At 37.5% G+C, this 24,433-nt stretch overlaps 1 protein-coding gene across 1 annotated transcript; it reads right to left on the bottom strand.

Moving 5' to 3' along the window:
- Nucleotides 1-6,466: 6,466 nt before the first annotated feature.
- Nucleotides 6,467-24,066, bottom strand: LOC127808834 (50S ribosomal protein L21, chloroplastic). The gene is made up of 5 exons (XM_052347488.1): nt 23,646-24,066; nt 23,164-23,244; nt 7,669-7,770; nt 7,518-7,592; nt 6,467-6,742 (listed from the first exon to the last, which is right to left on the bottom strand). Exons 1-5 carry the CDS (start codon nt 23,964-23,966, stop codon nt 6,665-6,667), a joined length of 657 nt encoding a protein of 218 aa, XP_052203448.1. The 5' UTR covers nt 23,967-24,066; the 3' UTR covers nt 6,467-6,664.
- Between the last annotated feature and the right edge of the window lie 367 nt (nt 24,067-24,433).

The following is a 24,433-nucleotide window of genomic DNA, read 5'->3' as shown; positions in this document are numbered from 1 at the left end:
AAAAATAATTTTTTTTGAATCCACATATATATGTATGTAATATAATATTACTACATATATGTATGTGATATGAAGTTATTCTCATAAAATGTTACTACATTTGATTGGGTTTGACCATTTACAATTTCCACATGACAAACTCTATCATTTGCAATAATTTATATATAAAATCATTATATATATAATAGTATATAATATATACTATTATTTATATATATAATATAATATATTATATATATATAATATAATATATTATAATAATATATATTTGGGTGAATTGCATTCTCCCGAATTCATGGATTCGGGAAAAATGGTTTTTCCCAAATTCATAGGTTCGAGAGAATTGATTTTTCCCGAATTTATGGATTCGGGGTGCTTTCAAAGTTCTCGAATCTTAGGGTTTACGTTCGATCGCCGGCATCCAGAGGTATCGAACGGCTCCGACAACAGCTGGCGAAAATACCTTTCAATCGCAGTGTTCGAAGGCGGTGACTGCCACCCAGAACGCTGGGGTTCAGGCAGTCAAGGGTTCCCCGAACCCTGGGGAACCCTGGGGTTTGGGGAACCCCAAATCCCCTAAAACTCGTTGTTCGAAGGGTGAGGGGTTCCCCGAACCGCAGGGTTTGGGGAACCACTTACCCCCCGAACAGCGAGGTTTGGGTAACCCCTAAACCCCCTGAATCTAGTTGTTCGGGGGATTAGGGGTTCCCCGAATCGCGGGGTTCAAGGAACCGCTATGTTATTATTTTTTTAGTTAATGTTAAATGTAAATCGTGTATTATCTTAATTTTTTAATTAATCCTAAATAATGCAGCATATAAGAATTTGTTTTTAAAAAATATTAATAATTTGTGTGTGTTTAGTGTAATTATGGAGATATGTTATGGTACACAAATAATGAGAATTTGTGTTTTAGAAATATTAATAATATGTGTGTTTTAGAAATATTAATAATTTACGTTGCGCAAAATGTATGATACTTCATTAGTAGTAAACGGTTCAATAATATCAAATGACTGCTAAAATGAAAAAAAAATTATATAAATAAAAAACATAAACAATTTGAAAACATTATTCAAATAATAATTAAATGAAAGTTTAATAATATATGATACCTGATTGTTAGTAAACGGTTCAATAGACGGTTAAAATGAACAAAAATTATGTAAATAAAAAACATAAAGAAATATCACGAATCGTTGGATTCAGGGCTACTTGACTCGCCCAAACTGAAGGATTCGGGGCATTCTCAAGTTCTCGAATACTTCGGTTCGGATACTCAAGAAGTCCCCGAATCCTTCAATTCGGGAGGTATCAACTCCCCTGAATCCAAGGATTCGGGGGACATTGATTCCCCCGAATTCAAAGATTCGGGGGATTCTTCTCTGGTCAACACTCCAAGTGTCCCAGCTCCTCCTAGTTCTCGCCTATTGATGATAAACAAATTTAGAAATACAACAAATTTTCAAATACCTCATGGATTTCATCATCTTGTTTCTCGCCGGAACATGAATAGTTATTATCTTCTTTGTAAAACTCTTTAAACATTTGTCTATAATAATCTTCCATGCTTAACTTGCCTATGACGAGCAGAAGTGTGCTTAGCAATCTTCGGTGTTAAATAATAGTTATTGTGCAATGCTCGATGTTGAATAATAATGGTTGCGTGGTGTGGGTGAGTAAAGGTGTTCAGGTGTGGTGAGTAAAGTGGCTATGGCGATGGTGTGTGAGAAAATGCGTGCATGCGCTTGAAAGAGTAATGGTGGATGGTTGATCGTAAAAGATTTAAATGAAGGGTAAATATGAGTTTTCATCTCAGGGTATTTTAGGAATATTAAAAGTGGGTTGCGGAGAGCAAAACTTATGGTTGCAAATAGAATTTTCCATACATATATATATATGTGTATAAATTACACATTTACCCTTACCAATTTTCATTAATTACACTTAAGGGGTTTTGATAATTGCACTATAAACTTTGATAATAGCTTTTGGACCTTCCAAGGCCTTAAAACAATTATCCTCAAGCCACATAATATATTGATTTATCAAAATTAATGATTGACATTTACTCGATAAATACCGATTTCATCCATGCGCCCTCACGGGACCTTTGTTTCATCCCAAAACCACCACAGGGTTGGTCGTTATGAAAACCTGAAGCCCCCTCAAGGTTCCGTTGATTTCTTGTATGTCCCCTACGACAATTCAGTTTTTCAGCCTAAATTATAACTGTATTTTAGTTGTATCGAAAATTATCTTAATTTCAATTTCTTTTAATACCATAAATCCTATATCGGAACACTCATCGAGATCATATCATTTTCCATAGACATTTGCACTTTGAGGCATTCCCTACAGTCGATTCGGTACTGATAACTATAAGAAATTATACTTAAGCCCTAATCTTTTGATAATTTCACCTATAACCCACGCTAAAATTACTTTTGAGCCATTTTAAAAATCTAGGATATTATAGTTTCCTTGGAAAAAAATGTTATTTCCATTTATCGTGCACCACGGCCCTTGTGTCTAGTTGATGTAGATCATCATGTGTGATTAGGGAGCGATCACGTGCCCGTGCGATGGGGCCAAGGAGTTTGGATAAGATGACCAGCATGGATAATTGATGTTGCATTTGCACGCATGAAATTTTATTCTGAACCCTCACTAAGAAATTTCATATCTTACATCGACATAATCAAATGAACCAGGTATTCCAGAAACAAGTAAAGGAAAAGGCAAAGAGATGGCTGAAGTTTAGTTGGATTTCTCTAATATTTGTTGTGTATATATCTCGAGCCTTGTATATATACATCTTAAGCATTGTACTACCGATATTGTATAAACAAAAGCTACTGTAAAGCTTGGGTCTATCTTTATTTTCTTAATTTTTGAGGGTTGTGTGTCATACTTGTACTTGTACTAAAATATTTAGTGAAAATCCTAGCTATTTAGCTTTTCAAGTTCGATCCTTTACTTTCGCTGATAAGGATTTTCATAACGTCCGCATGTAATATTAGTATGTATTAGCAACGTTGTAATATTTAGAAATGGGGAGTTACACCCTGACTATTTTTTGTCTTGCAGATCCTCCAGCTCCAATGATGCTCCACCCTTTAGCTCTCTTAGCCAGCAAATCGAGTCCCCGACTACTAGTCTCCTTTGGTGGTTCTTGACTGTTGCCTTCTTGCCTAGACTCAACATTAGTTGTTCCTTGAGACAAATAAATTTAATTTTTGTAGTCAGTTAACAACATTAATCCCCTAAATCATTAATTAAACTTTATCTTATCTTAACAATTATCCAAAACTTCCTCCTTAAAATTTAATTTAATTTATTATTTTAATATTATCCACATATTTAATATTATATATATTGTTAACACAATGGAAAAGAAAAGGACAATTTCCCAAATTGAGAGTTTTAACTTTTCACTATATTATCGAGTCAATTCTCCAAATTGAGAGTTATATGATATATATTTGAATTTTAACATTTTTAATTTTTCAGCATGAGATTGGGTCTAGACCAAAGACTGATTTTTCAAATTATTTGGACCAAAAATTAAATTAGATTTAATTGGCCTTAGAATGAATTTAAATTTTGGTCTAATCGAGTTGAAACCAAAATTTAAGACTGCACTCTTTTTGTTGTTTTTAGGTCATTTTTACTTTTCAATTTTCTAAAACAATGAAAATGCGTTTACTTTGTTATTTTCAAAAATACACTTTTGAAAACAAGAAAAAAAATTATAAAAAAAATTCAAAACAACAAATGTTGTTTTGATTGTTTTCAACCAAAACAAAACAATCTCTAAATCCAGAACATGAAAAACACAATTTATTTTTCATGTTTTGGCTTCAAAAAAGAAAAGGGAAAAACAATAAGGAAGAAAAAAAATTATTCTTAAATTTTAAAAATAAAATTATATATTTATTTAAATTTTAAAAAAATAGTATATTTATATTATAATTAAAAATATAAGATAACATATAGTATATTATTAAATATATTACACATATTATGTATAATAATATTTAATATAAATTATCACTCGATATTAATAATTTATTAATTAAATTTATAATTTTTTAATAGTAAAATTTTATTAAAAATGATTAATTTTATCATTTAATAATTAAATTTATTAAATAAAATATTAAAAAATATTTTTTCTCAAAATTCTAAAATAAATACGTTTTTTTCTAATGATGCAATCTTATCATTTATTATCACATTATGCAATCTTATCTTTAATTTTTATTTTAATACTTCCTATTTATAATTACATTATAATCTCATTTGTTATTTTTTTAATGTTAATTTATTTAAAATTAAATTATTTTAATTTTTTAAATAATTAAATTCATTTAATAAAATGTCATTAAAAAATTATTTTTCAAATTTTAAAGAGAATGCATTTTTAATTTTTTGTTTTGAGAAATAATTTTTTAAAAGAGACAAAGAGAACGTATTTTTTATTTTTTGAAAATAAATTATTAAAATAAAAAATTAAAAATAAATTAAAAATTAAAAAACATAGAGAAAGCATCCAAAACATCACTATTTAAAATACAATAACTTATTTCATAGTATGATTGCCAAATAAAGTCAAATTACAGTGGCTTATTCAATACTTCATCCTAAATATGTGGGTGGTTGATATTGAAAGTTTGGCTTCCGACATTCCATGGAAGCCAATCCCAATCAAAAAACAAGAAAAGAAAAAGAAAGAGACAAGGCCATCCCCATTTTGCAAGGATCCATGGAAAGTTAATTTTAGTGAATAGTCGTACCCTTACTTTGAAAAAAATAAGAATCTTTATATATATAAAAGTATGATAGTCTTGAAAAAAGAAATTTCTCCTTAAAATTTGCATTAATGATTTGTAATTAATACTTATTGTATTAATAATTTATATCTTTCAATTACTTTAAAATAATAAGTAGTAATAAAACTCTCCTCCAAAACTTGCATTAATGATTTATATTTTGTAATTTGTATTAATAATTTAAATATTTCAATTATTTTAAAATAATATGTACTAATTATTGTCAAATTAATAATGATTTTAAATATACAAATTTTTCAATGCTAATTATGGAATTTCCAATACATTCTTATGTAAATATTAAATATTTAATTAATCCGTCAATCAATCAAAAATAAATACTATTTATGAGAAATATGAATAGACACTTAAACTATTAATTAAGTCACAAAAAATTGTTTATTTATATAAAATTCTATCTTCACATAATATAATATAATAATATATAGTAGAATAGTATGCAAATATTTCTTTCCTCCAAAAATCTGTCAAACTATTTTTTACATCTAAAATTTGTATTAAACTTATATGAATTTTTCAATGCTATTAATTAATCAAAAATAAATATTTTTTCTTAGATCTTCTCATTAATTAATTCGTCAATCAATCAAAAATAAATACTATTTATTAGAAATATGAATAGACACTTAAAGTATTAACTAAGTCACGAAAAATTATCCATTAAATAAAATTTTATCTTTCTATAATATAATAATATATAATATATTATATTAAAGTATAATAGTTGCAAATTTGTGTTCCCTTCAAAAATCTGTCAAGCTATTTTTTGTCTCTAAAATTTGTATTAAATTTGCATGAGTTTTATAAGATATATTAATAGACAACTTAAACTATTAATTAAGTTATAGAGAATTGTCTATTTATTTAAAATATTATCTTTATATCTTTATTCTATATATATTTATATAATATTAAAATATGATAGTCAAACAAAGTATTTTGCCAAATGTAAATCAATGGTGAATTTGTTTCCTCAAAAACTTGCATTAAATCAAAAATAGTGATTAATTAATAATTAATTACTTTAATAATTATATTATAGTCATGAAAATGTGATATTTTAACAAATTCATAAAAAATTATTTAAGGTTGTCAAATGTTAGAATTTTTCAATGCTAATTAATATTTAAAGTATCACATTATGAAAGAAATCAAAATTCATATTTTTAAGATTTTGTTATTATTGAAAAAAATTATTTTTACTCATATTTAAAAATTTTAATTTATATTTATAATTATAATATAATAAATAAAAAATAACGAACATCTGAATGAATATATTATAATTTTATAATATTATTTATAAATAAATATAATATAATAAATAAAAAATTATAAATATTTTATTAAGTGATCTACTTAATATATTAATTATTCTTTAACATATTAAATGATAGTACATTGAATTAAAAGTATTCTCCATTAATATTTTAAATAACGAATAATTAATTAAACTTAAATTTTGATAAATAATTAAAAATTAAAAAAATATAATTATTAATTCTGTTAAATTATTTAAAATAATAAATTTATTTTTTTATTTTTAAATTAAACTCTTTCGTGTACCCCACGGTTCACCACTAGTTTTATTCTGAAAAAGGATCAGTAGGTGCCATTATAACTCCAGAATAATCCCTCTCAGAAGCAAGCATATGTAAAAAATACAAATTACATATATCCTAGCAAGAAACAATGCAACAACAAAGAAGCAGAAGAAGCACATCTCTCTATCTCACTCTATTATGCAAAGTCAATGCGGAGCTGAAAGCTGGGACTTCGACTTCCCCATTCCATGTACTCTTTTTCTTTTATCTCTCTAAGGGAAGAGTTGCTGCTGGTGAGTTTTCATACCCTGTGATGCTCACTATCCGTATTCGCGTAATTGGCTGCAAAATTAAAATTTAGCACAAAATATGTGATGAGCTCGCATTAGAAAACAGAACAAGTTGGATGTTTCTCCAACTAATTATACAAAATATATGTAATCCATGATAACTAAAATGCTTTAGCATATTATCTACAGCCTGATACAGAACTCCGAGACCACGCAAACGTGGTAGGAGTCAAATGATGACGAAATTAATTATTCGAAAGCGCAAGGGCAAGGTTATTTTAATGGGACATAAACTTATTCACAATTCTAGACTGTGCTACCCTAATTAGTGAGTTTCATATGACAGATGCCAAGTATTATATCCTATAAAGTGGCATGCTCTGCCTAACAAGGAGAACAGTCAAAACCCAAAAGAAGCAATCGCATGAGAGGTTGCAACATGAAGATGACATAATAGGAGGGAACAAGAATAACATGTGTGTGTGTGTGTGTGTGGGGGGGGGGGGGGGGGGGGGGGGTGTAGAGAGGAGGGTGAGAGAGGGTTACAAAAGCAAGACCACATTAATTGGGACACTACCATAGTTTCCTTCTACAATCCTCCAAACTTTCAAAATGGGAGGATATGTTCTATAAAGAAAGCCCTATGCAGTTCAAGATTCCAGCCACTGGTGTTTCTTCATTCTATACATTACCTCTCAGAATCCAGTACCCCATGTCACAAAGGTCACTTGAAATGTGACATATATTTCAGTTTAATCACTAAGTAAATGAGATGCCCTCCATTGATGGAACAAAATTGTCTATACAAATGAAGAACTTGAAAATACCTGTCGATGACCAATGTTTCTTCTATATCCCTTCTTCTTCTTGTACTTAAAGACAATGACTTTTTTATCCAATGCCTAAATTGAAAGGAAAAATGTCATGAATGAGGCTGTAAATCTTTCAATAAAAGAAAACATTGATAACATGAAATACCTGCTCCTCAACTACAGCATGTACAGATGCATTTGGCACCACTGGCTGTCCAATATAAGTACTCGTTTTAGTACCTACCAACAAAACCTTGTTCAGAGTAACCTGCAGGCAAAAATGTAAATACTCACAATCAGAGCAATGACAATGAAATACTTGGGCCTATACAAAATGATGTTTTGCTGATTCTTGAAAATTTTTCTTCTTATTAAAGATTGACTCTTGAACAATTGTAACAGGAGTCTCCTTCATGCAGCTAAGTAAACTAACGCAGAACTTAAAGAACTTGAATAACAGTAGAGAAATAGGGGGAATGTAGAAACATATTAATATCCCAAATAATTTTTTAGGTGTTTCAGATGTTTCGGAAAGATAGTGTCATTAGAATGGAAAATCCCTGTTGATTTTATGGCATCTGTTGGAGAATGAACCAGGGTAAAGAGTCCTAGATAAGAAGGTCTTGGTGTTTGAATAGAAGAAGGATAAGCAGCCGATTATCCAGGAAGTTATCAGATTATCAAGGAGCCGAATAAATAGGAGGTAAGAAGATATGGGCTACTTAAAGATAATTTTTTTTGTATCCTATCTATCTGTAACCTATTTTAATTAGAAGTTGTATCATATATCTTGTAGGATTAGGAGTAGAAAAACAGTGAGTTTGATTGATTTCATCTTGCTTCATACCTAAGGTTATTCTACTTAGGTTATTTTGGTTTTGTTCAGCATCAATCCATTTTGTGGCCAAACTTAAAGAAACATCTTTCCCCTAACACCAAGAACCATTCCCATCGGTTCAACCCAAATTCATTTAATATTGAACAGGCCAGGCAGGGTGAATCAGTCCGTGTGATACTTTGGGTATGTTGCCACCCCCATAGAATACCACTGAGCTATGAGCTCAACCTTAGTTTGTCTCTCTTGTTTCAGATGTTGGAGTTAGACACCCAGAGGAATACTCAACTATGACATCTTCCTGAAAGTTGCCAATGTCAGACAAAATGAAAACTGTCAAATTGGGGGTAGGCAAGTGGTTATGATCCTGTATGTATCCTCAAAGAGGGTGGATGGGCAATCCATCCTCTGTCAACTTTGGATCCATCAATGAGGTCGCGAAAATCCCTCAATGGCTAACTCCTTAGATTATGTCAAAGACAGGAGGAGGATATTGACTGCTATGTGGAAATTGATAGTAGCTCCAACATGCTGAGTTTTCTAAGGATATCACTTGTGGCCAAGTGGAAGGGAAATCAACCTGCTCTCACACAGGTAGACAAGATCAGCGGCCAATCAATCTATGGGGGTTTTGGCAGGAGTTCAGGCTATTGCCATCCATAATTCATTGTTCCTGCTTGATGTTTAACTCATCATAACACAGAGGTTTTGATCCTTGGAAGGTTAAAGGTCTGTCTGGACCCTTTCATAATCGCAGCAATTTTTTTTCCAATGAATAATTGCAGCAAGTTGTTACAAGGAAAAGCTTGTTCCAAACATCTCTATGGTCAGAGCTTTAGGCCCAGTGTTTTGAAAAGCACTAAGCATGCTTAAGTGCACAAGGCCTATGGAGCTTAAGCACAAAGTGCAAAGCGAAGTGAACACTTAAGCAAAGTATAACGCATATAAATAAAATAAAGAGTATAAACTTTTTTAAGGATAAAAAATAAAAAATACTAGAAAAGCAATCATTAAAAAAACTAAATAAGAATGAGGATCAAATAGAAGAATAAGGAAAAAAAAATCATCCTTAATTTACAACAACCAAGAATCAACCATCAATCCCTAATTTACAGCAATTAGGGAAAAATTAGCAACCCCTAATTTGCACCTAATTAGATGTTTCTTTCAATATTCTTTGCTCGATAAATATAGCTGAGTCTTCTTTTTTTCTAAACAAATATATGGTTTTATTTAGATCTTTTTAAGATTTAATAATAGCTATTTTTGGATAAGGATTCCATACAAGCAGTCACACTTTGCAAAAATTTAAATAGATCCAACCACTCATATTGTTTGATAAAAATATAAAAAAATTTAGATCTTTCTAAGATTATTTTTGGGTAAGGATTCCAAACAAGCAATCACACCATTGCAAAAATTTAAATAAATCCAAACTATTCATATTGTTTGATAAAAATATATTAAAAAAAAAACAAGTTTATTTCTGAAGCACGCCTTTTTTGCATTTTGGAGCTCAAGTAAAAGCACAACTTAAGTGTGCTCTAATTGCACTCACCTAAAGTAGCTCAACTTCACACAAAAGAAGCCCCAAGCATGCTGCGCTTCATACTTTGAGCTTAAAGCCCACTTAAGTGTGCTTTTTTAAACACTGTTAAGGCCTTCTGGAGGTTGTTTAGACTATTTTTGATCGTTCGTAGCAACTTGGCAGGAGATTTTGCAATGGTCCAGGCTGACAGTTAAGACCCCAGGAAATGTCCCAATGTTCAATCTCCAATGTTCTTGTGGGCTACACCTCCACAATGGAATTAAAAGGTCTAACTATTTAGGACTTCGAGAGGATGGCTAGAGGAAATGGATGATACATTATTGTCACAAGGTAGATGTGTGTGTGTTAGGGTACAATTTGACTAAGAGGAGTCATACAACATGCTCATTCGTATGACAATGCCATCACGAGATGTCCCCTCACGTGCTGGATCACCAACCATATGTTTGTCACAAGATGAACCCAGCTTGCTCCAATTTTTAATTTCTTCATAGCTATAATTTCTGTTATTTCTTACTGCTGTAATTCTTAGTTATCTAGCTGTCATTTTCTGTTGAGAGTTAGTTTGATCTTAGGGCCCACGTGTAATGGGGCGAATAGGACAAAAAGGTGGGTTGCAGCCGCAAGAGGGAATGGGATCTGCTGTAGCGGACTTATCCTACCTTCGGCTAGTGTATATCCTCTCCAAGGTTCTCTAGAGAGACTATCAAGAAATAGAAACTGAATTTCTTCCTACTTCTAATCTTCCTCTACATTTCTCTCTGTTCTCCCTCTCCTCTCTCTTCCTTCCGACCCTACTTGTTCTGTTCTTGCTCTTCTTTTATTCTCTTCTAAATTAGTAAACAACTTGTCACAGCCTGTATCAGAGCCACCATCCTCAGATGAACACTAGATAAAGACGATGACGGAGGGAACTCGAATGAAGGCCTTAGAGCCACAGCTACATCAGTTTAGCTCGACTATGACCGACACCTAGAATCGGATAGAGCAATTGGAGTTAGGGGCTAACCGGAGTCACGAAGCGGTTGTGGCAATGGATCGCAAGGTAGATAGTTCCATGGAAGGGCTGGAGCGAAGACTTGAAGGCTCCATAATGCAGGTGCGAGAGGATCTGGCTGCCCAAATGCAGCAATTTATGTTAATGTTCGGCCGCCAGAATCAGATAAGTATATCTCCCAAATTTCCTCTTAGGGAGAGAACAGAGTCAATTCTACAGAGGAATCAGGGAGTTAGAGAACAAGGTGCCTTGGAGGCGGAGGTTAATCCCGAGGAGGAGCTAGAAGGATTACTCAACTGGGGAAGAAATGGTCCTGGTAATCCCCACCAACTGGGATTTCCCATGCCCCAGGGTGGACATTCCCACATTTGAGGGAGTGAATCCCTGTTGGTGGCTAAGAAAATGTGAGAGAATGTTTGATTGGTAAAACATTCCCGACAGACAGAGGGTGTCACTGGCGTTAGCTTACTTCAATGAGGTGGTTGATGCCTGGTATCAAGGGCGCATAGGGCTGAGAAGGGATTGTACTTGGGTGGAGTTCTCGAAGAAGCTATGTGTAAGATTCAGAGAAAGGAGCATGGTGGATGTCATAGAAGAGTTCAATAAGCTCAAACAGACCGTAAGTGTAGAATCATGTCAAGTACGTTTTGAGGAGTTAAGGTCTCTCATGATTCAACATAACCCCCTATCTATCAGAAACGTACTTTGTGTCTAGCTATTTAAGTGGGCTCAACGAGAAGCTTGTCAAACTCGGATCTGACAGTAGGTTTCCTTCCGTAAATTGGAAGGAGATGTTGTTGGCAGGAAGGATTGACAGAGAGAGATTAAGAATTAGAATAAGAGAGAGAGAGAGAGAGAGAGAGAGCAAATTGAGAAAAAGAGGGAAAGGAATTTGTGGTATAATCCTCACATAATTCCCTATCCTCCACCATCTGGAATTTATAGGGAAAAATCAATCTGGCGCGGCCAGGTAGTTACAGCCCAGCGCACGCCTATAGCTGAAGGAATTTGAATTATTCCTTTACAAATTATTACAAGACTGCCTCTATATTGCTCTAATTACCCCCAAACCCTTGGTCTATGACAATTTTCCCCCCCTTAAAACACTTCTTGTCCCCAAGAAATTAAAGAAGGCTAGAGATTCTTGGAAACCAATGCAGGAGGTTGGGAAGATACTCCCATGTTGTGTTGTCCGGATGGAGATGAGACCATTGTACAAGGACTTGAGTCAATGGAGTAGTATCGTTGTAGTCCAGCACTGGCCAAGGGTTCACCAGACTCTGCTATGGCTTCCAGTGGTGCTAGCAATGTTCTACTGGCTAACTCTGTTGGCCCGATAGACTTCTTTAGCAGCGAAACGTGGAAGACTGGGTGCAGACTCACTCCCTCAGGCAGCTGTAGACGGTAGGCCACGGGTCCCACCTTAGCTAGGATCTTGAATGGCTTGTAGAACTTGGGACTGAGCCTAGATGTTGGCCCTTTGCAGAACAGATACTGTTGGAACCTTCTGACTTTCAAATAAACCTCCTTTCCTTCCTCAAACTCCCTTTTTGTTCTATGTTTATCTGCCAGTTGCTTCATTCTTTGGCTGGCTAGGGTCAATTCTTGCTTGATGGTGAGGAGAGCTTCTTGCCGGTCCTTAAGATATAGGTCAGCAGACGTTTTCTGTGGGGGAGTAATGCATTACCGCTGGAATAATGGGGGGCAAATACTCAAACAGAGTCTCAAAAGGGGTTCGTTTGTGTGTGGTATGATAGTTGGTGTTATACCACCATTGTGCTAGTGCCACCCACCGACTCTAGCTTCTGGGTTTGGAAATACATAGGCATCTAAGATAGGTTTTGAGACACTAATTTACTCTCTCCGTCTGCCCATCAATCTCGGGATGATATGCAGAAGAAAGGTGCAACTTGATTCCTAGCCCTTGAAATAAGGTCTTCCAGAATTGGTTGGTAAAGACCTTGTCGCGATCGGATACTACTGCCTTTGGTAAGCCATGAATCTTAAAGACTGAATCCATCAACTTCCTAGCTACTTCAGTAGCTGTGAATGGGTGAGCCAGAGTGAGGAAATGGCTGAATTTGGTCAGTTTGTCCACCACCACCAAGTAAGTGTCAGCTCCCTTAGATTTCGATAACCCTTCCACGAAATCTATGGAAATCAATTCCCAAGCTTGTGACGGTATTTCCAACGGTTGTAGGAGGCCTGGGTAGGGTATTTGCTCATGTTTGCACCTTTGACATGTAGTGCATCCCAAGACAAACCGATTCACGTCTTTTTTTAGTCCCTTCCAGTAGAAGAGTTGTCTGACCCGCTAGTAAGTGACATTGAGTCCTGAGTGGCCCCCAATGGGCGAGTCATGCAGGCTCTGTAGGATCTTCTGTTTTAGCTCGTCGTCATCCCCAATAACTACTCTGTTCTGGAACCTCAGCAGTCCCCCTTTTAACTGATAGTTCGGGTCATAAGTGGCTTGTACTGCTACCTTGGTAAGTAATTCGCGTATCAAAGGAGTCTGATCATAGTTGTGGGTTATATCTTGCACCCAATCCAGAACTAAAGCTGAGATGGCATGGCAAGATGCTGAGCCATCTCTCCTGGACAGAGCATCGACCGCTTTGTTCTGTTTTCCTTTACGATAGAGAATAAATGAAGTCGAAGCTCATGAGCTTGGTGATGCCCTTTCTCTGTAACTGATTATGTACTCTTTGATGGGATAAGAATTTGAGGCTCTCATGATCGGTCTTAATGGTGAATTTCTTGCCCTCTAAGTAGTATCTCCATTTTTCCACAACCATTAATACTGCCAATAGCTCTTTGTCATAAATGCTGAGTCCCGTGTGTCGTGGGGCTAGAGATTGGCTTAGATACGCCACAGGACGTCCATCTTGGCTGAGCACAGCCCCTACACCGGTATCACATGCATCTGTTTCTAAGACAAACTCCTTGGAGAAATCTAGGAGGGCTAGTGTTGGGGTCTGAGTCATGGCTACCTTAAGAGATTTAAATGCCTCCTCTGCTTCCAGACCCCAACTGAAACTATTCTTCTTTAATAGATTAGTCAACGCCTTGCTCGTCATCCCATAACCTCTTATAAACCTTCTATAGTAAGGCCTAAGAAGCCTCGCAGCTCCTTCAATGTTTTTGGCCGTGGCCAACTCTTCATAGCTTCAATTTTGTAGGGATCGGTACTCACTCCTTGTCCTGATATGAAATGGCCTAAGTACTCCACCTTTTCTTCTGTAAATGAACATTTAGACCTCTTCACATACAATTTATGGAATCTAAGGATCTAAAATGCTAGCTTGAGATGTGTTAGATGTTGAGCTAGGGTGGGGCTGTATATGAGAATATCATCAAAGAATACCAGGACAAATTTGCGCAAATATGGAGCAAAGATGTGGTTCATTAATGCTTGAAATGTAGCGGGAGCATTGGATAGGCCGAAGGGCATTACTAAGAATTCGTAATGTCCTTGATAGGTTCTAAAAGCGGTCTTTGGACAGTCCACAGGGTTCATGCGGATTTGGTGTTAACCGGAGGTCAAATCAAGTTTAGAAAAAATGGATGCTCCGGTTAATTCATCCAGCAGGTCTTCAATAATGGGAATAGGGAATTGGTTCTTGATGGTTAGTGAGTTAAGTTGCCTATAGTCCACACAAAACCTCCAAGTACCATCTTTCTTCTTAACTAGGAGGACTGGTGAAGCATAGGGGCTTTGGCTTGGTTACACAAGGTTTTTGGATAGCATTTCCTTTAGAAGCTTCTCTATTATTGCCTTCTGTATGGGGGAGTATCGGTAGGCATTCAAATTAATTGGTTCACTGTTGGGTTTAAGGTGAATGGAGTGATCAAGGATTCGGTGGGGTGGAAGGGTTTGGGGAGTGGCAAACAGATCCTCAAATTCCAATAATAAATCGTGAATAGATATAAGAGGATGTACTTGGCCGCTCCCCGTTAACGACGACTTGTCCCTGCGTGAGACATGCTATTGATCTCCATCAGTCTTCCCCCCGACCTCCATTGCGTAAACAGAGTGTAGTTGTCCCATCGTGGTACTCCCCTATTCCAGCAATTTCTGAATTCTTTTTCCAGACACCACCTTACATTCTCCCACTTCTTGACTATCGTGCAGGGTTACTTGTTGGCCTTCCCAGTTAAATGTGACCTCCAAGTTGTTGAAATCAAACACCAATGGGCTTACTGTCTTCATCCAATTGACCCCTAACACAACATGACAGCTACCCAGTTTGAGTATTCTCAAATCAACCGAAAACTCACGCCCACTCATTAACCACTTGAATCCTTTGCACTTTAGTTAGCTGACCATCTTAGCTCAATTGGCTATGAGTACTGAAAGAGGAGGCATTTCTTGTAGGTCGCACTGCAGACTGTGGGCTGTTGTTTCATCAAGGAAGCTATGAATGCTGCCACTATCGATCAGCACCACTAAACTTCTTTTTAGCACCAACCCCTTCACCTTGATGACTCTACCAGCAACCTAACCTTGAAGAGCATGCATGGAGATCTCGCCTCCTTCATACCCTTCCAGCATCTCGTCATTTGCCTCTATCCCTGCTTCCTCTTCCTCCCCTTCCTCCTGTCCTTCCATGGTTAGGAGGAGTTTCTTCCACTGATGACCCTGCCCATACTTCTCTCCACAACAAAAACATAAGCCCAACTGTCTCTTTTGGTCCACTGACAGATTTTTGGGCTGTAAGATAGGTTGGCTGGTTTTTCCCATGAGTCCTCCTCTCTGCCATTGTGAATTGTTACCCCTGTGATACCCCCCAATGTTATGCTCCTCTCGATTATTTTCTGATGATAGCCGATGCCTTCTAGCAAAGGTTTCCATCGATAGCTCATGCAGACGAGCTTGTTAAGCTGCTTGGGCCACTGTGGTGGGAAACAACATCTTAACTATAGGCCTACTTAACTCCTCCAACCCACTGATAAAACTTGAAACAAAATATTCCTCATCTAGATAGGGATGAGACAATGAAAGTAAGGCCCTTAACTCCTCAAATCTAGTTTGGTATTCCTCCACCATGCCATTTTGCTTCAATTTGTTAAACTCCTCAATGACATCAGATTGGTTTTTCTCTCCAAATCTTCAGCACAATTGGCTAACGAACTCCGGCCAACTCAAATTTCCCCCACCATGGCTCCAAGTTTGGAACCAAGCATCCGCCACATCATCTAAGTAGGAAGCAACCATACATACCTTATCCCCTTTAGCTACGCGATGCTGGTAGAATACCCGTTCACACCTGCGTACCCACCACCTCGAATTATCCCGATCAAAAACTGGAATCTCCATTCGAGGACCAGCATGGAGCGGATTGGCCCCTCCCTGGTTCTGGTAATTCATACCTTCTACGAATTCCACTAGATCACCGCCCCCTCTTGGTTCTGGAGGTCGCGGTCGATTTATCAGTGAAGTAAGGATTGGTGCGGATGGCGTCCTTGTGGGAAAATCCGTTGGCAAGCTAACGTTCGGTTGCCTCACAAACATGCTCAAAGCTGCCATCAACTGCTGGCTGAGTCCAACAAATTCCTCCCTAATACCGTTCACCACGCGATCCAGCGATTCCGTGTATTCTGATCTATTCTAGTGGATCTCCTCCTGCGTGTTCCGCATTCCCAGCTCCATCGTCTCCAACCTCTCATCCACTTGCTCCTGATGATGTCGCAATCCAATCTCAATCACATCCAATTTGTTCTCCAATTGCTTAGCGCGCGTTCCCTCAGCCATTACCAACTCCAGGTCTTCAGCTCTGATACCAAATGTCAGACTCGGATCTGAAAGTAGGTTTCTTTCCGTAAATTGGAAGGAGATGTTGTTGGCGGGAAGGATTGAGAGAGAGAGAGAGAGATTAAGAATTAGAATGAGAGAGAGCAAATTGAGAAAAAGAGGGAAAGGAATTTGTGGTATAATCCTCACATAATTCCCCATCCTCCACCATCTGGAATTTATAGGGAAAAATCAATATGGCGTGGCTGGTAGTTACAGCCCAGCGCGTGCCTACAGCTGAAGGAATTTGAATTATTCCTTTACAGATTATTACAAGACTGCCACTATACTGCTCTAATTACCCCCAAACCCTTGGTCTATGACAAAGCTTAGGCCAATGGTCAAGGTGTTGAGGCCTCAAACCATAGAGCAAGCAGTAGAGAGTGCTCGCCTACAGGAATTAGCGGTGGAGGCTCTATTAAAAAAACAGAGGCAGCAAACAAGGGGAATGGTTGCTGGAGCCTCTAACTCGGGGGGAAAGGGATACGCTAGAGAGCCAGTGAAGGTAAACAGTGGGAGTAGAAGTGGAGTGGGCATAGGTTCACTGTTGTTTGGGGATCAATTGAGGGAGCAGAGGAGGTTCGATGGCCTCTGCTTCCGTTGTGGGGATAAATACCATGTCGGGCATCAATGCAAAAGACAGATCCTACTACTAGAAGGGAATGATGATAAGGAAGAAGGGGAGATAGAGGAAAGGGATTGCAAGGACATTGAAGAGGAAGATAATGGGGAGATTTCCATTCACACCTTGAAGAGAGTAGCTAACAACAAAATCATTAAGCTGGAGGGACAAGTCAAAGGAGGTAACCTCATGATCCTGATTGATAGTGAAAGTACCCATAGCTTTCTTAATGAAAGCACAATCAGAAGGTTGAAGTGCCCGCTGGCAAGGACACCCCCCTTGAGTATGACTAGTGGCCAACGGCCAATGGCCAAAAGGTGTCAAGCAGGTCATCTTGCAACGGATTTTGCTAGGAAATGCAAGGGAAAAGTTTAAGGTAGATTTAAGGTTGTTGCAGCTAGAGAGTTGTGATGTGGTCCTTGGAATGGATTGGATGAAAAGGGTAAGCCCCATCAGCTTCAATTTTAACAAGATGGAAGTATCCTTCAAGAAGGAAGGAAGGAGGATGACTTTATCGAGGGATAGGGAGACTAGAACTTGCAAAATGATCTCTGGAAAAAGGCTACAAAGAGTGTTCAAAGGAAGATGGAATCAACTGGCACAATTTTTCTCAATGGTGGCCATAGAGGAAGGGCCGGAAAATCAAACGATACAGAGTGAGATTGGCCTTACTGTCAGCACACCCCAGGGAAGTCCAGATCAGGTACACTACTTAGAGATCATTAATAAACTGTTGATAGAATATGAGGATCTTTTCATTGAACCCAAATCTCTGCCCCCAACCAAATTGTTTGACCATTCCATCCATTTAAAACCCAACATGGAACCTGTTAATAGTAGGTCCTATCGATACCCCCCAATTCAAAAAAATGAGATTGAAAAGATGGTTAGGGACATGCTTCAACAAGCTATAATTCAACCTAGTCAAAGTCCTTTTGCTTCTCCCAACCTATTGGTTAAAAAAAAAAGATGGATCATGGAAATTCTGTGTGGACTACCACCAATTTAATGCCATGACCATCAAGGATAAATTTCCCATAGCCTTGGTAGAGGACCTTTTGGACGAACTTCATCATGCCCAATACTTTTCTAAGCTAGATTTACGTTCGAGATATCACCAAATTAGGATGAAACTTGAAGATATTCATAAAACAACCTTTAAAACCCACCATGGGCACTTTGAATTCTTGGTGATGTACTTTCCAATCCCTCATGAACAAAATTTTTGAACCACATCTTCGAAGATTTATACTTATATTCTTTGATGACATACTTATCTATAGCCCTACCTTTGATCGACACTTGAACCACCTTAGAACTACCCTTAATATCCTCAGATCTAATCAGCTCTTTATTAAGAAATCTAAGTGTGCATTTAGTCAAGGACAAGTGGAGTATTTGGGGCATATTATATCAAATGAAGGAGTTAGCACTGACCCAAGGAAAGTAGAAGCTATGATAAATTGGCAAAGGCCGGCCTCGGTTAGGGCCCTAAGGGGATTCCTAGGTTTAACCGGATACTACCACCGGTTTGTACAAAACTATGGAACCATTAGCAAACCTTTAACAGATTTGCTGAAAAAGGGATGGTTCAGCTGGGATACTGCAGCAAAAGAGGCCTTTGAGAGGTTAAAGGAGGCCATAAGCAGGGTGCCAGTATTGGGATTGCTAGATTTCACAAAACCCTTTGTGCTGGAGACGAATGCAAGTGGGACTAGAGTTGGGGTAGTACTGGTACAGGAGGGAAGGTCGTTGGCGTTCCTAAGTCAGGTCTTGAGCCCTAAACATCAAGGACCTAGCATATATGAGAAGGAATTCATAGCAGTATTAATGGCAGTGGACAAATGGAGGCACTACTTGAAAGGAGGCAGGTTTGTGATCAAAACCGATCAAGAAAGTTTGAAATTTATGTTACAACAGAAACTTCAAACTCAGCTGCAAAAGAAAGGGATGGCCAAGTTAACGGGCTTGGACTACTCAATCCAGTATAAGAAGGGTAAGGAGAATAAGGCAGCAGATGCGCTTTCGAGGTGTCATGAAGAAGGAAGTAATGCAACTATGACGGCTGTAATTCCAGATTGGTGCATGGAGGTAATACGCAGTTATGAAGGGGATGAAAAGGTGACAAAGGTGTTAGAAAGATTGGCAGTGGGATCCAAGGAACAAGAGGGGTATACATTGGTGGATGGATTACTAAGGTATAAAGGCAGGGTTGTAATTGGCAATAGTGCCAACCTCAAGAGAAAGATTTTGCAAGCCCTACATGAATCTCCAATAGGAGGACACTCGGGGATTCAAAACACATATCTACGAGCGAAACAACTCTTCCATTGGCTGAAGCTAAAGACAAAAGTGAAGGAGTTTGTGCTAGCCTGCGACACTTGCAAGAGATGCAAGTATGAAAATGTAGCTTACCCGGGACTACTACAACCTCTACCCATACCCGTACAGGCTTGGTCTAGTATCTCAATGGATTTTGTTGAAGGTTTGCCGAAGTCAGAAGGAAGGGACAGCATTTTGGTAATCGTCGATAGGTTAACCAAGTTTGCCCATTTTATAGGGCTTTCCCACCCCTACATATCCAAAGAGGTGGCCAAGGTTTTCTTAGACCAGATGGTGGCACTGCATGGGGTTCCTAAGACGATAATATCAAATCGTGATAAGATTTTTATGAGCCTCTTGTGGCAAGAACTCATGAAGGCACTGGGAATTAAATTGAGTATGTCAACAGCTTATCATCCTCAATCAGATGGACAAACTGAAAGGGAGAATCAGAGTTTGGAAACATATTTGAGGTGTATGTGTATCCTACAACCTAAGGAGTGGCATAGGTGGCTGACTTTAGCTCAGTGGTGGTATAACTCTAACCACCACTCTTCCCTCAAAATGTCACCATTTGAGGCTCTCTTTGGGTATAAACCACCCCTCCTACCAGCTATGAGGGATCACACCATCGCAGCCTCGGTTGAGGAATATTTACAACAAATGAGGGGAGTACTACGGTAGCTAAAACAAGAATTGGCATCCGCACAAAACAGAATGAAGCAAGTGGCTGATCGAAGGAGAAGCCATAGAGAGTTTACCATGGGGGAGAAGGTGTATTTGAGACTGAAGCATTCCCACCTGAAATCAATCACACAAGGGCAAGTATCTAAGCTCAGTCCCCGATACTATGGGCCCTTTACTATATTGGCTAAGGTGGGGAAGGTGGCCTACCAGTTACTACTCCCTAAAGAATCCCACATACACCCCGTCTTTCATGTCTCTCTCTTGAAGAAGGCAGTGGGTACTAAACCGGTGAACCTAGCATTGCCCTCACTGCCAAAGGAAGGGAATAAGGTGGAAGAGCCAGAGGCTATACTGGATAGGAGGGTAATTTACCACCAAGGAGTCCTACTCATTCAAGTGTTAATAAAATGGAAGGGAGGCTCAGCATAGAACAACTCCTGGGAGTACTTGCCTAATTTACTCAAGCAGATCCCTAGATCTGCCTAGCTTACTCAGGATTTAGTGAGGACAAGAAATCTGTTAAGGGGGGAGAATTGTCACGAGATGAACCCAGCTTGCTCCAATTTTTAATTTCTTCATAGCTGTAATTTCTGTTATTTCTTACTGCTGTAATTCTTAGTTATCTAGCTGTCATTTTCTGTTGAGAGTTAGTTTGATCTTAGGGCCCACGTGTAATGGGGCGAATAGGACAAAATGGTGGGTTGCAGCCGCAAGAGGGAATGGGATCTGCTGTAGCGGACTTATCCTACCTTCGGCTAGTGTATATCCTCTCCAAGGTTCTCTAGAGAGACTATCAAGAAATAGAATCTGAATTTCTTCCTACTTCTAATCTTCCTCTACATTTCTCTCTGTTCTCCCTCTCCTTTCTCTTCCTTCCGACCCTACTTGTTCTGTTCTTGCTCTTCTTTTATTCTCTTCCAAATTAGTAAACAACTTGTCACAGCCAGGCTGTGACAGTTTGGTCTAGTGATACTGGGTTGCAGGCCCCCTCACCAAAATCACAACATAGCTAATAGTTTGATCTTGATATGTAGAAGGAAAATTCTAAGGTGAAAAATAAAAAACAACCTAAAGGTAGGATATAAAATTGGCACCATGGCAAAATAAAAAATCACTGTGTTCTTTCCTCATTCTATTTACTTATTATTGGCACTCTCTTTTGAGAAATGTGTGTATATGTAAACGGTGTGCTTCAAATTGAATTGTGCCCCCATAGGAACCAACAACCTGAACACAATCTCCTACTCTTAACCCAATTTGGTGCACCCAATCAACATTTTTTTAGCTGATCAAAGCATGCTGACCCAATTGTTTACCCAATTATCACAGCACAGCAACTCACCATTGGTAGCCCAAATCCTCTAGCCATCCCTTCTAGGCCAGAAGAGTCCAATTACTAGAGCCCCATGTCCAAGCCTTAAACAATTGACCCACAACCACACTCATTAGTAGGTCCATTTTTCTATGAACAGGTTGTATTCTTCTGTTTTTTGGTTTAATCTTTTTACTAATTTAGTGTTAGTTTATTCTTGTGTGCTTAGATTTTCATAGACTTATTTTCACTTTTTAATAAGATTTACCCCATTCTATTTTATTTTTCTAATTCCATTAACCATATTCAGTTCATTATCACATATATTCCATACAAATGAATACATATTGTCATTACCCATATTATCCATACATTGTCCTCATTAGATTTTGGGCTTCCCTAGTTAGTTATTAACAGTGTCTAACATTTGGTCTCACTAGTTATTTAAAAGAAATCAGACTATATCTTGCATTTCCGAATTTGTTAAATTAAAAAAGAATAAAAAAACTATTTCCCGCATTTTGGATTTGTTAAAAAGAAAAATTAAAAATCTAATTAATAAAAAAATAATAATAATTGCCTTGACTCTCAATTGATCTCAACATAGTTGATTGGAGTGTATCATATGCACTTGCAGAGTGGTCATGTTACCTAAACCAGCATACCTATTAATACAATGGAATCTAACCCATCAGAATCTTCTTCCTAACAAATGATCTAGACACTACAATGTGTTCAGTGCACAAAAGCCAAGTTGAACCAAATGAATGCCCGAGTTGCGGCCTTAACCACTAGAGTTGGATCACTCAAACGTCAATCATTTAAAGCTTATGACGGTGATGCATCCTATTATATAAATCACCACACTAGGAGAGAAGTCATGATACCTCATAGGGGTCATAATAGGCCTAGGCATTTAGATAGAGAACAGGGGAACTAACATTCAAACACTAGTGATTTACCAACCTATCAAGATGACTGACTCTTAAAATGTGTTAAAGCTAGAAGCCCCTACCTTAGATGGCCACCTCAATTCTTTGGTTCTCACCTGATAACTTAATGATATGGTCCATTTCCTCAAGTGGAAAAATTTGCTAAAATATAAAAAGGTTAGATTTATCCATCTAAAACTGGCAGGGAATGCTAGACTTCATTGGAAAAGTGTAGAAGACCTCATAGTAAGATGGTGTGAGCGAATCAAAATTTGGCAGAGTGAATTCCTAAATAAGTGGGGGAATATGGTTGTCCAACATTCCATCAAATTTCCCATGGGTCAAATTGTTAAAAGAGCCAAGAAACCAAAACAGCTTCAAATACAGTAACAACAAAATATAAAATAACCAATAAAGAAATTCTGCACTGTCCTACTTAAATCACAAAAAATAGCAATTAGACTAGAAAAGAACTCCGATTTAGTGAATTCAAAGTCATTGTAGTATTACACGATATCTGTATCATCCATTAGCAAGAAAATAAAAGGTACCTATATCAACCATAGACTCATTTGAGAACAAGGAAAGACAAAAGGTATGGCAGATGCACTTACCTTATCATTAACATTTGCACCTTTCAGCCTTTGTGTATAAATATACCGGCCAGGAAAAACTATATATTGTCTCGACCCAATCTATTGGATACCCAAAATACAATAAACCAAATAAAATGTTAGGCACAAAAATCATTTATCATCGGGGTAAGAATAAGTGTTGTATTCGGAATCATAAACATGAACTCAAAACAGCAATATCTGCAACCTCAAAGCAATTGATAACATAGACTACGAGAATACAAAATCTAGATATCCAAGAACGCATCTAACAAATGCAAATGTGTCCGTCACTAAACAAGCCAGTATCGCAAAAAGAATTGAGATATATCCAACAAAAATTTAACTCTAACAACGCAAATAACAGATAAAGAACAATATTGCCCATGAGTGAGTAGAACAAAAATTACTCGAGGAACACCAACTGAAATCAATGCGGTTCAAACTCAAAATTGGCAAAAGCTTTGGTTTCAAATCACTACCATAACAACTGCGAAGACCTCCTCGCGCTTGGGTTCTTGAGCGATGGCTTCGAGGACCGGCGAAGTCTCGGGTCCTGTTGGTGGTTCAGCTTCGACGATGGACGATTCGGTTTCGGAAAATTTAGAAACAAAGGGAGATGTGGGTGGTTGTAGAGAACCGAAAGTGAAGCTTTGGGAAGAGAGAAATGGCAATGGGGTGAGGGAAGAGAAGCTGAGAGTGGTTTTGGAGAAGCAAAGGGTGGGGGGAATTGGCTTGTGGGAGGGTGGGGTTGTTCTGCTAAGACTGAGACTGGGAGAAGAAGAAAGGGAAAGCGTCGCCATTGCTAGTGTTTTGCTGCTGCTGCTGCTGCTGCTGCTGCTTCCCTCGCTCTCGCTGGGTCTCAGGGTGTGATCCTGATCTCATCTAATGTAATCCGTTTCCATGTCAGTCAAAGGGAGAGTACTGTTTTATTTTTTTTCTCTTTTTTTTTTTTTTCTTAGCTGCTGCAGCTGCTTCTTTTTAGCTTTTATTTTTTACATTCCTTTTCTTCACCATTCTCTCTCCACGACTTCAATCCTCGCATACTAGATCGGAAAATTTGCAAAAATATGACTGCCAGCTAAGAACTTTACAGAAATAGAACTCTTAATTTTTTTTTACAAAATTAGGACTTTTGAGAGTTAAATAGACTAAAATATCCCTGATTTAAATCAGCCTACGATTCCCTTCATCTTCTTCCTCTCGCACGCACATCCCCAATCGCCCGCCGATCAGAACATCTCTCTCACTCATCCTCTTCGTCATCTCT

The sequence above is a fragment of the Diospyros lotus genome, chromosome 8, assembly GCF_014633365.1.
Source record: "Diospyros lotus cultivar Yz01 chromosome 8, ASM1463336v1, whole genome shotgun sequence".
Classification (NCBI taxonomy): domain Eukaryota; kingdom Viridiplantae; phylum Streptophyta; class Magnoliopsida; order Ericales; family Ebenaceae; genus Diospyros; species Diospyros lotus.
The sequence above is the reverse complement of the archived record's forward strand: the minus strand, read 5'-3'. Positions and strand labels throughout refer to the sequence as shown.